Here is a 15,516-nt window from a genome sequence, read left to right as displayed (position 1 = left end):
ATTTGAATCGCTGAGCCTAAAGAAGATAAAGTGGCGAAGTCAAACGGCTGACTTTTACTGAAATTCGTTTTGCGACAAAGCGGCTGCAGCCGACGCAGAGCCAAACGGAGCCGAAAGTACGAAGTTCAGACAATTTTGTGTACTACCCATCATTCCCATGCTGGCTGAAGCGTCATGCGTTGCAGCTCCCATAGACACTAGCGCCAGAGTTCCCTCTAGTAAGTATTGTAGGAAACTCTATGCCTACAAGAGCGAGCGCCGGCGGTGAATAAAACGGTGTGCGTAACTCCGAGCCGCGCCGACGTTCCGTGGTGGCGCGTCGGTTCCGCTATCGCCGATAGCGCCGTGCCGCGGTGCTCCTCGTGGCCCGCTCGCCAGGCTCTGCGTTGTCGCCGAGCGATCATTATCCTCCCGTCACAGTCCTTCCTGCTACTATGGAGGAGAGGTCGATTACCGAGTACCTCAGTTCCTATTCGAATGTGCACTTCCTCACGAATCCGGACGACGAGGTTCAGCACCGCAATGGTCATCAAGTGGAGCGCACCATCGACCCGGAGGACGTGGAAGCGGAGGTTTTCGACTGGGTGCTCACCCACCTCGAGAACAGGTAAATAATAAGCGGTGGGGCCTGTGCTCTGGCCGTCGTTGTATCGGGCAACACAACACTGGCGACGATGCGCAGCACCCAAGCGTCGTGCAGCTGTCAAATTCCGCGTGCGTGCGTTTGGGCTGGGGAACACCGTACGCAAAAACGAGCGCGGCGACTCCAGACGCAGTTCGCCAGTTTTTAACTCGCGCGCGCTCTTTGTGCCGGCATGCTGGTTGTAGGCACGACGAAACGCGGTGGCTTCACTGTCAACTCATACCGCCCAGGAACACTCAACCATTCCGTGCTTGGATAAAAGAAAACCTTGCACGTCGTCTGCGTTACCTTGGCCAGTTTCAAGCGGAAAAGTCTTCTTGGTTCTTAGTATGCTCGTGGTGTATCGCTTGTGTGCTGACTTTCTGCTTGTATCGCGACTGTAACTTAACTATTCCGTTATTTTAAGCATTTGGTCCACTCACCAGCCAAAGCATGGTTTTACTCGTCACAAGCACATACATTGGCCTTTGTTTGTCTGTTATTGGCTCCAGATTGTATTAGATATTTTTATATCTGCATACTGTCTTTTCATGACAGCTCAGCCTTGTCAGACAAGTGTTATTACACTCAACGTGGGGCGTGGCTCCCAAGAAGGTCCCGGTATCTGCAGTTTTATCCTGTTTACGAGTTCGCTCCTCCTTCGTTTGCGCGTTTTTGCTTCGAGATATGAACAGCTTGCCGCACGCTATAACGTTTGAAATGAGTCGTTGAGAGAGAACGTCGTTTCAGTGGCACTAGGGTCACTGGTCTCGACTTGGGATGTCTCCGTTGACTCTTTCGCGTGTACCGCGATCAGAAAGAACTTATGACGCTGTCATTTCTCAAGAACCGCGATGCATTACGACTATGCGCCACTTTAAGTGCTTCCAGCGTTCCGTCGTGTAATTCACGATAACAGCGGGGCAGCCATTTGATATGCATGCTTTTCAAGAGCTGTCCTGCGCTAGCCACACCTTGATAAAATATAAACTAAAAAAAAGGTTGTAGCCGCAGAGTTGTCTTTGCTAGATTTGCATTTGGGCATTGCTCACCTAAGTACAACACCGGTACCCGTTCCTCGACTTCGTGTCGTGCTCAACTTGCTCATACCTGCCCAAAGGGTGGCGGCGCTCTGAAACTTGCGAAATTCGAAGGCAGAAGTGCGGCGGAAGCTATTCGCTGAGGCGTCACTTCAGAGATAAATCCTTTTCGGGCGCCTTTCTTGCCGTTTATTTTATCAAGACCGGAAATATATTCGTGCTGCCTGTCATTTATTAAACGAGTCTTTTCTTTTATCTTTCCGTCGTGCTGTTGCTCTTAGGGGTTGCTCCTCGCTTGCCAATCTCGGTGTGACCGGTCGTTATCCTTTCTGTTAGTGGCGGCCGAAGTTTTTCTTCGTTTTCTCATCGCCCGCTCGGACCTGCCTTGCCTGTCAGGCGTAGGGAGTGGTGGCCTGGCATTGCTTCCCGGTTCCAGCAGACACGTACTACCTACCCCGTCGGTCAGCTAGTTGGCGCTGAATGCCAAGGGCCGGCTTGACTGCCCAGTAGTAGGTAGCGCCGTTCTGGTGGGCCCCTGTTTCTTCCTTTATTTATTTTTCTAAGAGTGCCGCCACCCCTTTTCTTAGTTCTCGAGGGGTGGGAGAGGGGAGGGCCACGCCAGCACGCAACCTCTCATCAATGTTGCCACCTTCTTTCGGTAGTTTTTTTTTCTCGTTCCTTTGAGTCCCCTCTATCCTATATTTATATTTTCGAGCATTTCACGCGCTGGAGATCAGTGCGGCTTAGTTGTTGCTTCGTTCCTCGCTACACTGGCCACGTCGCCTCCCGAAGCTGCTTTTCCGTGGTGCTTTTTTATTTGTTTGCTTGCCTCTAGCTCTTTCGTTATCTTTCTCGGCTTTTTTTGCGCTATCGCCAATCCCCGAATGCTGCCTATTGTCAGACCGGATCGACATTGTTGCCGCGTCGATCAAGTAAGGAGTGCCCGTAATGCGAGGCCGCATCATGTCTCGGGACGTTTTCTAGAGCCTTCTTCCCCCATTCGGCGGCGGCCAGCGATCTAGGCGCTTATAAATCTTGTATAAGCGGTGCGCGGCTCGCTCTGCGCGCTGGAGCAGTTTACACATCCGGGCGTGGTAGGCCTCAGCGGAGGAGACTGCGCTTTTTTTTTCTTTTCGCCACACGCGCGCAATTCTTTTTCCAAGTCTGTCTCCTTAATATTTTTTTTACTTGTCTTCTTCATCCGTCGCTGAAGACCAGTGTCGCCCTCTCTCTGCCCCGGAATTTTGCTGAGCGTACGTACGCCGCTCCCTCCTCTGGCGTGGAAACGTGCGGAGGCGACTCCTCGGCAGGGATGCTTCTTGTGGGAAGGGAGGTTTTTTTATAGCCTCGCCGGTCTCCTCCCTCTAGCGTCTCGGTGCGATCTTGCTGCGAAGGCGCCTGGGACGATTTCGCGTTTGCGCGTGCTCTTATGTAATCGGTTGCTAGGCCTTGCTTCGGAGTACTAGGCACCCGAGTCGCGAGTTTGTGTCGATTTTCGAAGAATGCCATTGTGACTTCTCGCTGGATTGGATTGGACCTATGGCCTCACCCTTTGTAGCGGGCGGTCGTCAACCGACGCCCTTGCATTGATTAAATACAATGAACAAATGAGCGTACACAGAAGCAGTCGCACACGCGTTCGAAATATCTATAAATCTGTTTCGGTTAACGTAGTTACTGTGTATGCTACTTCTAGGTAGCAGAGTCGCGCGTAGGTCTGGCTAGTAACCACAGCCATGCGGCGAAGCCGCACTAAGCTTTTGCAGGCTGCATGCCTACCGTGTCGCCGATCGACATGTTTGGCATGTCAGAGACCGGTGACTCTCGATGACTAGTGTCAGACCGGCTTGGACTCTCGATGACTAGTGTCAATCCAGTTCGCTCCAGTGACTACGTCGAGAAATACAAGAACAGGCCCCAGCGTCAGCTTCTCCGCAATGCATGGTTGCTAGCGGCGTTTGGAAGACAGACGCGTAACTCTGCCTGAAGGTAGAATGTACAGTAACTCTACGTTGTCAGAACCGTAAGTGCCACCCATTAAGGGCTCATGTCGTGAAGGCTTGATGACGTGTGGTCTGACTCTCCTGTGCCGTCGGCATTCCGCGGTGCCGTTGCTGTACTGAAATCTCGTTCTAGTTATGGCTTGTGTCGCCCACTGTGCCAGTGAAAGTCAACAAAAATCACCTGACGTACGCAAGCATTGCAGTTGCGCTACGTTACCTTTCTTTCAACGTGCGACAAATCGTCTAATAGGTGCAGTTTAAGGTAAATGGCTATCAATAAACGATGTACCAATAATTGCCGTCGCAGGCCTGCGTTTCAAATTGTTTGGAAATTTGTCTCGCGTGTGCTTTTACGTTGGTCATGAAAGGAGATGTTCTCAAGATGACGAATCGAAGAGGTCTTAATATCTTCTAAAGAAACTTCTCAATCTGTTAGGCTCACGAAGTGCTTTTCTTTCCCTCCAATTACCCTTACGCCATTTCCAGCTTTGAGACGCACTTGATCTGGCCTGCGGTCTGTAGTGACAGGAACTGGACATTATCTCGCACATTTAGGGCTGCTATTTTACGATCATGAGCGGGCGTGGTTATAATTCGGCAACCGAGCAGCTCTGTGCCGTGAGTTCAGAGTCAAGCCCCAAACCTCAACTTGAGGGGGCGTGTCGAAATGAAGGCCGCTATACAGAGCCATTGGTCGCGCTCAAACCGGCCTGCCGACAACTCGCAAAACAAATTAGCCGGCCGAATCATCGTTCCTTCGAAACGCGTCAGCGCGGCATTTCGCATTTGACATCGTCCGTGCTTCGATCGCTTCGTAATCTCTCCTCATGACAGGTGGACACTTATGGCGGTCGCCATTTGTGGTAGCAAAAAAGGAGATAACTCTTCGGAAGGCAATGAGAGTACCGCCTGTAGTCTGGTTAAATCTATTGCTATAGCACACCTGTTTGTGTGTACACTTCCCTGTACTCCCGTGTATGTGTCCACGGGAGTTCCCACGTGACGTCAGCGTACGCCATTCTGTCGTACTGTTTACACTTTCCACTGTATACTCGTGAAGCCGGACAGATCGCGATAGAGCGCAGCTTTTCACTGCAGTGCTGGCTGTAGTACAGCAGCGTCTATTACGCCAGGTCATTGAGCGCGCCATGCGGTTAGGCCTCTGGAAAACGTTTTGCTGTCTGGCGCGCGCTCGCGCAGTCTCGCGGCGTCGTCGACCGCATGGTTCTGTTTTGGCCGCACCTTTTGTAAGCCTCTTCTTCCTCCCGGAGACGACGACGCGTGTCGGGGAGGGCCGCTGCTATTTTGAAACTCGCCGCGGCGGTGGCTTTTGTTTTGCCTTAATTGCTGTAGACGCCCCATGCGCACGCGCGTAGACACGCACACATACAGACGCACACATACGCGCGCTCGCGCAGCTGTCGCGCGCTCCCTCACTACTGTAGCGCGCGCGTTACGTTGGGGAAGCCTCTGGCTGGGATCGGACTCGGGTTGCCGCATCACCCCTCTGCCATCGCCCCCCTTGTCTCGTCTGAGTGCTACGGAGGGAATTGTTCGGCCGCCGTAGTCTTTTTTCCCTACCTCAGCCTAATCTCTCTCCCTCTTTCTGGATGTGTACGTCTGTGTCTCAGGAGGAGTGCAGTCTGTATCTGATGTCGATTAGCCGTTGAGTGCGAGCCGTCTCTGTTGAGAGACCTGGGGGGGGGGGGGGGGGGGGGGGGCGGGTGCGACAACTGTATTTGGGCGTTGAACGTTCTTTTTTTTTTGTTCCCGGTTTAGCGCATCACCGGTATTACAGTATCACTGATTCAGTGTTCCCCGCGCACCCTTGAGGCTTGCGCGGATTGCCCAGTTTTAGTTTCGCAGCGGCTACGCAGATTTCCCTGTACGTTAAAACAGTCTCGCGAAGGGGCTTGAGGTGGTGGCGGAAGTATTGGCAAGAAAGCGCATAAATTGAACTCGTATGAAAAGGATGATTCTTAAAACATATATCATATAACAGTCCACGGCTTGGTTTAATTGTATTGAACTCAAGACTCGGCGTTTTCACATGTCCTTGCTTTTTCTTTTCAATTTTTTGTCACTTTTCAGCCTTCGAACGCTTCTTGCTCGTACATTTAGCACGCTATACTTGGTAGATTCTAAAACGCGTTTAAATGTGTTCACAAGACTTCTCGATATTATGGCTGTTCTCATAACCTCTGGTTTGCTCTCGTACTGCGAAGTCTTGTGCACGGCGACTGGAGGGCTCCTAGAACTATGACGTATGTTCTTTCTGGCTGCGCCTGTGTGTGTGCTCGTATTGATGACTAATTGCATTGCCTCGCAAGTACTTTTTTTAAAGTCCGGCAAGTATGAAATGGGTCAGGGTCGTTCCCATGAACGAGTCGAGGGCAGTAGCGAATTCGCCGATGAAGCTGAATCTCTTCGGAACTGTTATCCTGCTAAGGGACACTATGTAGAAACACTAAAACAATCTCAAGGCAATCTTTCAGTACATTGATCTCATTAGCATCGCAGCTTTTTTTTTTTTTTTTCGCGCCGGCAACTTCGCGCCGGCAACTTCGCGCTGGAACGTCGCTGTGACGTCACGAATATTGGTTCTTTCTCTTTCGTATTTGGGCATTTGCGCCTCAGTCAAACGTCTCGTTGCTTGTGAAGTTAAATTTTGGTTGCTCTGTAGCGGCTAAGAATTTAACCGTAGTGACATGCCGACGGGATAGAATAAGGGAAAACATTTTTTGTACACCCAAAAGTATACCAACACTGGGTTCACCGAGACAACCTCAACTTGTTCTCAGTCGGCGCAGCTTAAACTACAAATGGACTAGCTGCCCTGAAATGTTCGCAGTACCTAGTTTCGACTGCAGCCACTACTTCCAAGCTTTACGTAAGCTAAAAAGAACTAAGCTTTTGTCGCGCAATTCTTGGTTCTTTTGCCCATTGCAGAAGCATACAAAAAAAGAAAAATCGTAGAGACATCAATCGTTGGATTAATGTTGGGAGAAGACATTGTTTTATTAAAGCATATATAGCCAACATTTGCCAGTACAGTTAACCAACATCGGGCAGTGCTAGCTGACAATTAGCCAGTATCGGCAGCAAGCGAGTGAGAACGGCACTCGGAATTGTATAGGAAGTCTTCGCAGTCATTGCGCAGATTACCCTTTTACAGAATGTAAAAGGCCCAGAAACTGTAGAAGGATAAAAAACTAATCGAGTTGGTTGAGGTTCGTATTTAAAGGGACACTAAAGACAAATAGAAATTTATGTCTGTGTGAATGGTCAATGTTTGAGAACGTCTAAAACGTCAGTATTATCAATAGCAGTGCCCTATCGAGAAATGAAGGTAAAGGACACTATATGCGCCACCAGTGGGACTTTTTGGAACGAGCCCGATGACGTCGAGTCCCGAGTAGAAATTATCACTAGTATTCAAGCGACTTATGAAAAAAAAAGAAAGTCCGAGCATTGCAAGACGTAATAAAATGCTGCTTGTGCGTTTCTGTTTGATTCACAGAAAAAAAAACGACGTTAGTGGAGAACGGCTCAGGTTGATGATGATGCAAACTTTATTGGGGTCTACAGAAGACGCAGGGTTGTGTGAAAGTTCCGTTTTCGCAGGTCTGCGGTCGCGTCTCAGTGGTAGTTTCGTTGTCGCGTACTGCTTCGTGTGCCATGCACGCTAATTAGTCGCTCTAACTGAAACTTCGACAAAATGCCGCGTCCATGAGATGTGTAATGTGCCCTTCAGAGCAGAAACCACAGCTTCGGCTGCCGGGCAATAAAGGCGGGCAACGTTGGGCAAGCTTGCGAATGCTACGTCAGGAGGCCTTTTTCGGGCTCGCGATTTGAAGTACGCCAACGCCGTGCGGACCACTAAAACGTGATTTTCTTTCAAAATAAGCACTGCCTTGGCACGAAGCACTGCGAGGTTTCTGGAACGCTATTTCAGCAATCAACATTTACTTAACATTTGCCTTCAGTGTCCCTTCAAGGCAGCGCAGAAGGCGGGAGCACAAGACAAGAAAAACGACAGGACATGGCGCGAACTAACTGACACGTTTTATAGCAAACCGGACGAAATGCATACACAAAAACCACATGCGTGCACATCCAACGTCACCATTATGTTTCAGAAACTTTCAAGAATGTTGATTTCAAGAACTATTTGGCTGATGGATGGAACTGAGATGCAAGAATCATGATTTTGTGAAATGCCTCCAGGTGTTCCACATTAAAAAAAAATCATAATGAATCAATTAAGTTTCGCATCGGATTACAGTATCCGGCTACATTAGCTAATCCGGCACAACGATTACGGGCGACATTCACGTGCTGCCTTCTTGAAAATTTGTCGACTCGTGGGTGATGCGACTTCCCCCTTTGTGGCATTGCTACTACTATGATATTTACGGCGGCAGATGTGGCAGTCGGTGACGGTTTTACTTGTTTTGGGGCGTTGTGTGTGCGCGCGTGTTTTGGTTGCATCCGTGTAGCTGACTGCGCCGTTGCTGCCTGTGCTCGTGTCGTCGTCGTCGGGGCGAGGAGGGCGTTGGCGTTCGCGTGACTCACAGGTGGCGGCGCGAAGCGTTTGTAGGGAAAGCCCAGATCGCGCCGCCGCCGTCTCTGTTATGACCTTCTTGGCCGTCTCTTCCCTCCCCCTCCCCCCTCTTTTATTTCTCTCGACCCCCTTTCATCTCTCGCTCGCTTCTGCGAGTAGTGTGACTCATGCGGACTCCGTCGAGCGCGACGTCGACCGCGTTGCCGCTACAGCTTTAGCCGCGGCATGTGTTGTGCTGCTGGTGCGCGCGTTCGAAAACGCTAGAGGCCCGCCGGCCGGTCCCGGTTCTCTTAGAAGTCGTCGTTGCGAGACCCCACTTCGGGACCGGTCGTCCGCACGAAACTTTTTCTTTGCCTCTCTACTTGTTCTTTTCTGTTTCCAGAGGCTGATTTCGCAGTGCCGTTATTTATAACGCCCCCCCCCCCCTTGTGTTTTGTTTTCCTTTCGCCGATAGCATTCCTGTTTCAGCAAACTCTAGGGCGTGCAATGAATGGGCTTTCTCTTGGCCTGGTCCGTATTTCTGTAAGACAGCTTCGGACAACCATCCGGGATGTTTCCTAATTCGTTGAAAAAAAAAAAAAACCCTCATTTCCCGTGGTCTGCTAGAGCCTTAAGGAGAAAGCCTTAGTTGCCCTCATTAAACGCGAAAAGAAACCGTCGGCGGCGTCGGCGTCGACACGAGCGATGAAAAAAAAACGTAATGACGTCACCTTATGTCGTCATCATGACGTCATCAGATAACGTCGTCGCTGCTCAGAGGGCCGATCCCGGAGGCACTGCAAAACCACGTGGTGTGCAGAAACTTGTCGATCACTAAGGCGGTCAATAAAATAGGCTTTTGATACGTCATATTATTGGCTTGTACTGGCGTACAAGACTTGGCCTTCTACGGTTACTGGCTGCTTCACCTTAATAATAATAATAATAATAATAATAATAATAATAATAATAATAATAATAATAATAATAATAATTATTATTATTATTATTATTATTATTATTATTATTATTATTATTATTATTATTATTCCTCCGTGAAAGCTCATCTACCGTCTTGTGGCGACCTTCTAAACGCAACATGGTGATTTCAGCATCTCTTTTCGTATAGGCCTTGCGTGTTACCTTGGAACGTTAAACACCATTATTAGCACGTCAGTTTTGTTTTTTCTTTTTATTTTGAAAGTGTTTGCAGCGCAAGCACGTAAGTGCTGAAGGAAATGCTTTTTTCGTCGGTTTTGAACGTTGAGGACTTTCCTTCATTGCTTCTCTCTCTCTCTCTCTCTCTCGCCCACACACGACTATGTTCTCGGTAGGTGGAGCTTTTGGGCCAAAGGTTCTTTTGCAATCGTATACTTCCTGTTGCGTCACACGAGCCGTGGTTATAAACTTCTTAGAAGACGTGGCATCGTGCCCGTTACACGTGTTCACAGATGCATCAAACGTTACTGAGCTGTAGAGCAATGCCGCCATTTATCAGATTATTTTTTTTTTTGTTCGCCTGCTCGTTGAGGTCCTTATCCGATACCGCGCTGCCCGTACTCATAAGCGTACTAGGTCAGCACTTCGAGTGCTTTCTTTTCGAGATAGCATAGTTTCTTTTCGTTTTACGCTGTTAGATAACCGCGTTCTTAGCTAAGCACTCGGCAACCCCCTTTTAGAGTATATAATTTAGAGCCTCATTTTGTTGATACTGTAATGTCTGTAGTATCATGCATGCTGCGCGAACTTTAATTAATGCTGCGAAATTCAGATTTTGGGAAAAGCGATTCCTTTGGGAAGTGCTTTACAGAATTTCATGCATCCAAATAATGCCTCATAAGCAATGCCCTTGTCGACTGCACATAAAAAATAGACATTGTAACTGCGCATTCCGCGCATGTAAGAGAATGGGAGATGCGTATTTGTTTACCTGCTCTTACGTAGTTTCGCAATGAAGCGACAGGTGCTATACATAAGCATCCTACCTGCGCCAAATGCGTCTTCGAACGCATCGTTCCTGCAAATCACGCAACTAGCTTTTCATAAGCGTTGGGCTGAATCTCTAACGTTGAAAATCATTGTCAATTGTTTCTATACAACGTATCGTGCTTCGGTTTTTTGTTTTTTTTTGTTTTTGTTTTCAAATGGAATTGTCCATGGTAAAACTCTTGCGACACCAAGTGGTTATCTTCTCTCCCAATATCACAGGGATGCCCACGGCTCCGCGCGTTCTTCAGCCAAAAATATTTTATCTCTGACGTTCGACGAAGGCTACAATATTTCTTCCTTCGAAGGCGCTTCGGCCACATCGCTGAATAGAGCGGCGCTCGTTTCCGGCTCCCACGAGAGATCGCAAACACTGTGTCTGTTGTCAGCCGGCGGCGACAGCTATCCCCTGCCAAGGCTGTGCCACATGGCTCTTTTTATCCGCTCTCGCTCCTCGCTGATAGGCCGCACCCCGATCGCTCGCTTGCAATCACTTGCAGCTATATAGTCCCTTGCTCTGCACATAGTCTTTGTGCAAGTCAGTCACGAGACAAGCCAAGAAAACCGGTTTCGACCAATCACGAGCGCGCGACGACGCAGAACGCGTATATCCTTTCGAGCGGTGTGAACTCTAATTGAGCGGAGTTCTACTTGTGCTTGTTGGTATAACATAGTGAGGAACAGCGCAGATTGACAATGAATATAGGCACACAGTAGACAAACGCAGCTAGCGTTGACTTTGCACAAAATGTTTATTTTGTATGTGCACAGCTATTTATACTGAACACCTGACAAAGAATGCAAGATCACACCTGCGCATAGATTCTTCTCAAGTCGCTATCGCCCTTGGCATTTTTATCAAAGGTCATCTCTTTTTTTCACAATTGCCTTTGAGTTGCCCGCATTGGCTTACAGAGACACTAAAGAGGAAAACGAATTTTCTCGTGTTGGTAAACTACACTTTCACGATACCAAAAACGCAATCCTTGCTGCGAAAAGACGCTTTGTCTGAGAAAACACAGAAAAACAGATAATGCCAGTGGCGACGCCACCTTGAAATTCCCGCAGCAACTTGCTGGGACGTCATAGATTTTGACGGCGTTTGCTGGGGCACACGTAGTTCTCAATCTGTAAAAATGAAGTGCGTCGTCGTCCGAGGGGCCCAGAGAGAGCTAACGTACCAAGTTTCGGCAAATTTTGTTGATCCAACGTGGCAGAAACACGAAAGAACTTTTAAATCAGTGACGTAACGCTGAGACGAGATTTCGGCTCGAAATTTAAGAATTGGACTTCGAACTTGATTTTCTGTGCTATTAATACACATAACGAAATTAACATAGTTCTGAAAGATTAGCTTATTAGTCTAAATTGATTCGTTCTTTCATTTTAGAGTCCCTTTAAGCGTCATGCGTCGCATTATTAAGTGATGTGGCAATGCCGAAAATCTACACATGTATATTATCTCGTTATGTTTAAGAACCTGTCAACGCAACATTAACGCGCGTAGTATTGTGTAATTATTCCTTTTCCTTAGTTTCCCTGATCATGAATACTGTTAAGGCCAGAGGCACTGCATTATGCTAACGTGAATGTTTCAAACGAATCTGTTGCACGCGCGGTGGCTGTATCTGCAGACGTTAACATTGATTTGCTCTAGCCGGGGCGTTTGAGGCTTGCAGAGTTGTTTTTTTAGAGTGGCAACACATTCTTCCTCCTTGTTCCCGCGAATAGGCGCGATGCGTGTGACTGCCGGAAAAAGCTTCTCGTGGCTTCTCCTTCATCTTTTCTTTTTTTTTTTCTTTTTCGTCGCTGGATTTTGCCGAAATCAATTCGCATAGCGGGCTGACACGTCATCCTCGATGTGGGAAAACCCCTTCGTGGCGCAACACTTCGCGCTGCGCGCGATCGCTCATTGTTGGGACACACAAGAAAAAAGATACAAATCGATGGTGTAGTCTCGTTTATATACGAGCACAGAAGCGAGAAGGGCGGGAGCTTGAACATCGCATTGTTTCTTCCTTTCTTTCTTTCCCTTTGTCACAGCTATACGTAACAGTGCTTTTTTGCGTTGTTTCGACATTATTGCTTGACTACTGCATGATCAGAGTGAGTTAAGGCATCGCTTTGTTCTCGAGCTGTCTAGTTCTTCAGGAAATAGTAGTCGGTTGTAAAGTTAGGTCTCGATAGCTACGCAGTTCGATAAATGTCATTTATATTCCTCCCCCCTTTTCTCTTTTCTGCCTCCATTTTGTTAAATTTTCAGCCTACATAAATCGGTGCGTCTCTTGCAATAAGCTTTAGGTGACATTAGCCCATTTTATTTTTAGTCGTGAAAACATGAGAAGCTATAGGGTTCGTTATAGAGACGGATATCCCAAGATCATGAAATCAGTACAGATTAAATCGTTGTATTTCCCGCGCATAAGATCGCAAGCGTACTAAGAATGTATCTGAGCAGATTCCGAAGCATGTATGGCGGTCCTAGGACCGTGTGTGAAGTAACAATAAGTTGAGCCATTACACCCTGTATAGGCGGATGACCAGCGCACCTGTTTAGCGCGTGAAACAGAGGTGACACAGAATTTCGAACCATAGCCGCATAGTCACACAGCGTGCAACTAAATCCTAAATGTCTGCCCAGAGTACTCTGAACAGGTATTGCGCCCTGCGTACTCTGGTCTCAGAAACGTCAGTCCGCTTGTTAGTTCGTCATGTATTCTCACCTGTAAAGTCCTCAATCCATTACGCTTATGTTAAACCTTGAAATTATGTTTATTGATACAAATAATATCGCGAGCACCTGTATTTTTTCTTGCGTACGTCATGCGCTATATATTGATGCCAGTCGCGAGCATACTGTAGCGTTCTCGATCAGATTTGCCTCTAGGTATAAAATGGGGCTCCAACCGCCGCAATCACTGCGCACTACAAGTTTTAATTTTCTCTCCTCCACTGGTGCAAACAGAACAGAAGTTGAGTGCAAGATGCCCTCAACTGAAAGGATGAAGTGATGTGAAATCGCTGAACAAGGAAATGTCGCTGGAGCAAACGTTTCGGCAGGGCACGACTGTCCTGACAGCAATTTCCCTACAGGGTTGCTGCCTTGACAAAAATTAAGTCCTGTTGTGGCAGCGTTGGCTCCAGCGACATTTCCTTGTTGAACGATTTCTCAGCTCCGTTTTTGGTAGCTCTTGCGGTTATCTCGGATGTCTCCATTAATGTCAGCGAGTATGAGATCTGTGGGGTCCGGTTTGATACCGCGAGAAATGCATAAACGAGGCGCCGTACTTCTGCAGATTCCGGCGCCCTGTATATTCTGCCAGTGCCTCCTATGTACAGTCGCGCTGAATACGAGTTGCAACATGCTTCCCGTGGTCAAAGCGGCCCCATGCAGCACTGCACGGTGGCGCTGGCGTAGAACAGTCATTGACGTAAACACTTCGACTACTGGTATTTCCAAAACCAATTCACGTTTGCCGGTGTTACAGTGCAGGCTTGGAGCCCCTTCAACCATGCCACTGCGTTGCAACTTATATTTAGTGCCACTATACTTGTGCATGCTGCTCAACTGAACGGAGTTCAGCAACGGAAGTTGAGCGGAAGGTCAGTGTCATAGCTCCATGCCGACGGAATTAACATCGAATTTCAGTGGTTTCGACACTTGCAATAAGGCATACCGTTAGCATTCTTTTTATATTTCGTGGGCATAGGAACTTCACTCGTCAATGTCAACTTTGAATGTCATCTCGGAAGTCCTTTCTGAGCACCTTAGGAATTCCGGGGAGGCGCTTCCGACTGCAGCAGTCGTGTCGGTTGACGGACGGACTGACGGCCAGCTGGCGACACTGCCGCGTGCTTTCCTGCCTCCGGGTGAATCCTGCCGTACTGGTTGCGGAACGAGCCGCCGTATACCGTCCGTCCCCGTCATGGCGCGTGTCCGTCGTCCCCCTCCCTCCCCGTCCAGCAAGCGGGCCCCGGTCGTTGTCCACCGTGAGCTCGCCGCGGGTCATTGTCTGCCCGCCGCCTTGCCTGCCTGTCTAGCCGGCCGGACTTGCATGGGCCGGACCGCGCCGCTACATCACCGGCGTTGGCGCTCGGAAGAGCGTTGCCCCCTTGCTGCAGCGCTGACGAGCGGCGGCCGACGTCGCCGTCTTCTTCCTTTGTGCGCCAGCTCGTCTTCGTCGTCGCGCTTCTTCTTTTGGTCCTCCTCGCGTGGCGATTTTCGGGACCGTGCGAGAACGTCCCTCGCCAGCTCAGCATCCCGGACCATAGCGATCCGTCGTGGTCCGGAGGAAGAGGAGAGGCGGAGGCGTGATACTGTCTCACTTTGCCTCTCCTTCTCGCCTCTTGCTTTCTTTTGCAGTGACGGTGCTTTTGCCGCCAGGAATGCGTTTTGCGGCGGTGTCCATGGAAGAACGTCGGCTCCGTCGCCGCCACGCCCCCTTTCCATCTGCCCATTTTTTTTTTCTTACCTCTTTGAAAGACGGGGGTGTTGCGTGTGGTTGCGTGCGGGTGCATTGTCTCAGTTTGTCCGGCGGACCATATAACCGTCGGGCCGAGACGGACTGGTCTGGTTAGTTTACCGATAGTATGTTGTTGACAGCTTAGTCGAGGGTTAGCTTAGCGATAGTAGTGGCTGACAACCGGAAGGTTAGCTTAGCGATAGTATAGTTGACAGCTCAGCAGACGAAGCCGGAAGGAACTTGGGGGTGCTTTTAAAGCGCCCCGGTGGTCTTCGCGATACGGCGGATTGGCGTGTGTCATCCGAAAGATACGGCCATTTATTCTTCGCGATCTGACAACGCCACGCTCGACGGTTTCTTATTCTGGCGAAGAGCAATGTTCCCCGAAAAAAGATAACGGTTGTGCTGCCCTTGCGATCCTCCCATTTAAAGGCAAAACTGGCGTTGCAAGTGTCTCTTTTGTGCGAATGACTCGACCGAATCGTTGCGGTAGTAAAACGCCTTGTTCCGTTTTCTCGTGTTTGTTCATGTTTCAAAGTCCCGAGTTCTCTTGTGATAAAAGATAGCGCAGGATCCGGCCGATAATATGGCGCACACGCTACAACGTTCCTGTCTTTTGAGGATCGACGCGAGTCGCAGCTGAGCGGCGTTTTTTTTTTCTTTTTTTTTTTCCACTCGGTACGAAGTTTGGTGTACAAGTTGCTGTACAGAATAAATGGTGGTAATGTAGTCGCCTACTTGCGTTGGTGTGCGCGTAGGTCATACTATAATAGTATGCAGTAGTGGTGACAGCGACTTCTAATTTCCGGGGGCTACATGTAGGTCACGTTGTCATAGTCGTGCGGCCCGTGGCTGTTCC

At 48.9% G+C, this 15,516-nt stretch overlaps 1 protein-coding gene across 1 annotated transcript in view; it reads left to right on the top strand.

The window, feature by feature from the left end:
- Positions 1-350: 350 nt before the first annotated feature.
- LOC119389544 (uncharacterized) overlaps positions 351-15,516 on the top strand; it is a 120,092-nt gene continuing 104,926 nt past the window's right edge. Inside the window, 1 exon segment of the mRNA XM_037656859.2 lies at positions 351-607. Within this exon segment, the coding sequence (XP_037512787.2) occupies positions 435-607 (173 nt within the window). The 5' untranslated portion in view covers positions 351-434.

This window comes from Rhipicephalus sanguineus, chromosome 4 (genome assembly GCF_013339695.2).
Source record: "Rhipicephalus sanguineus isolate Rsan-2018 chromosome 4, BIME_Rsan_1.4, whole genome shotgun sequence".
NCBI lineage: Eukaryota > Metazoa > Arthropoda > Arachnida > Ixodida > Ixodidae > Rhipicephalus > Rhipicephalus sanguineus.
Note: the sequence above shows the minus strand (reverse complement) of the source record. Positions and strands in the feature narration are given on the sequence as shown.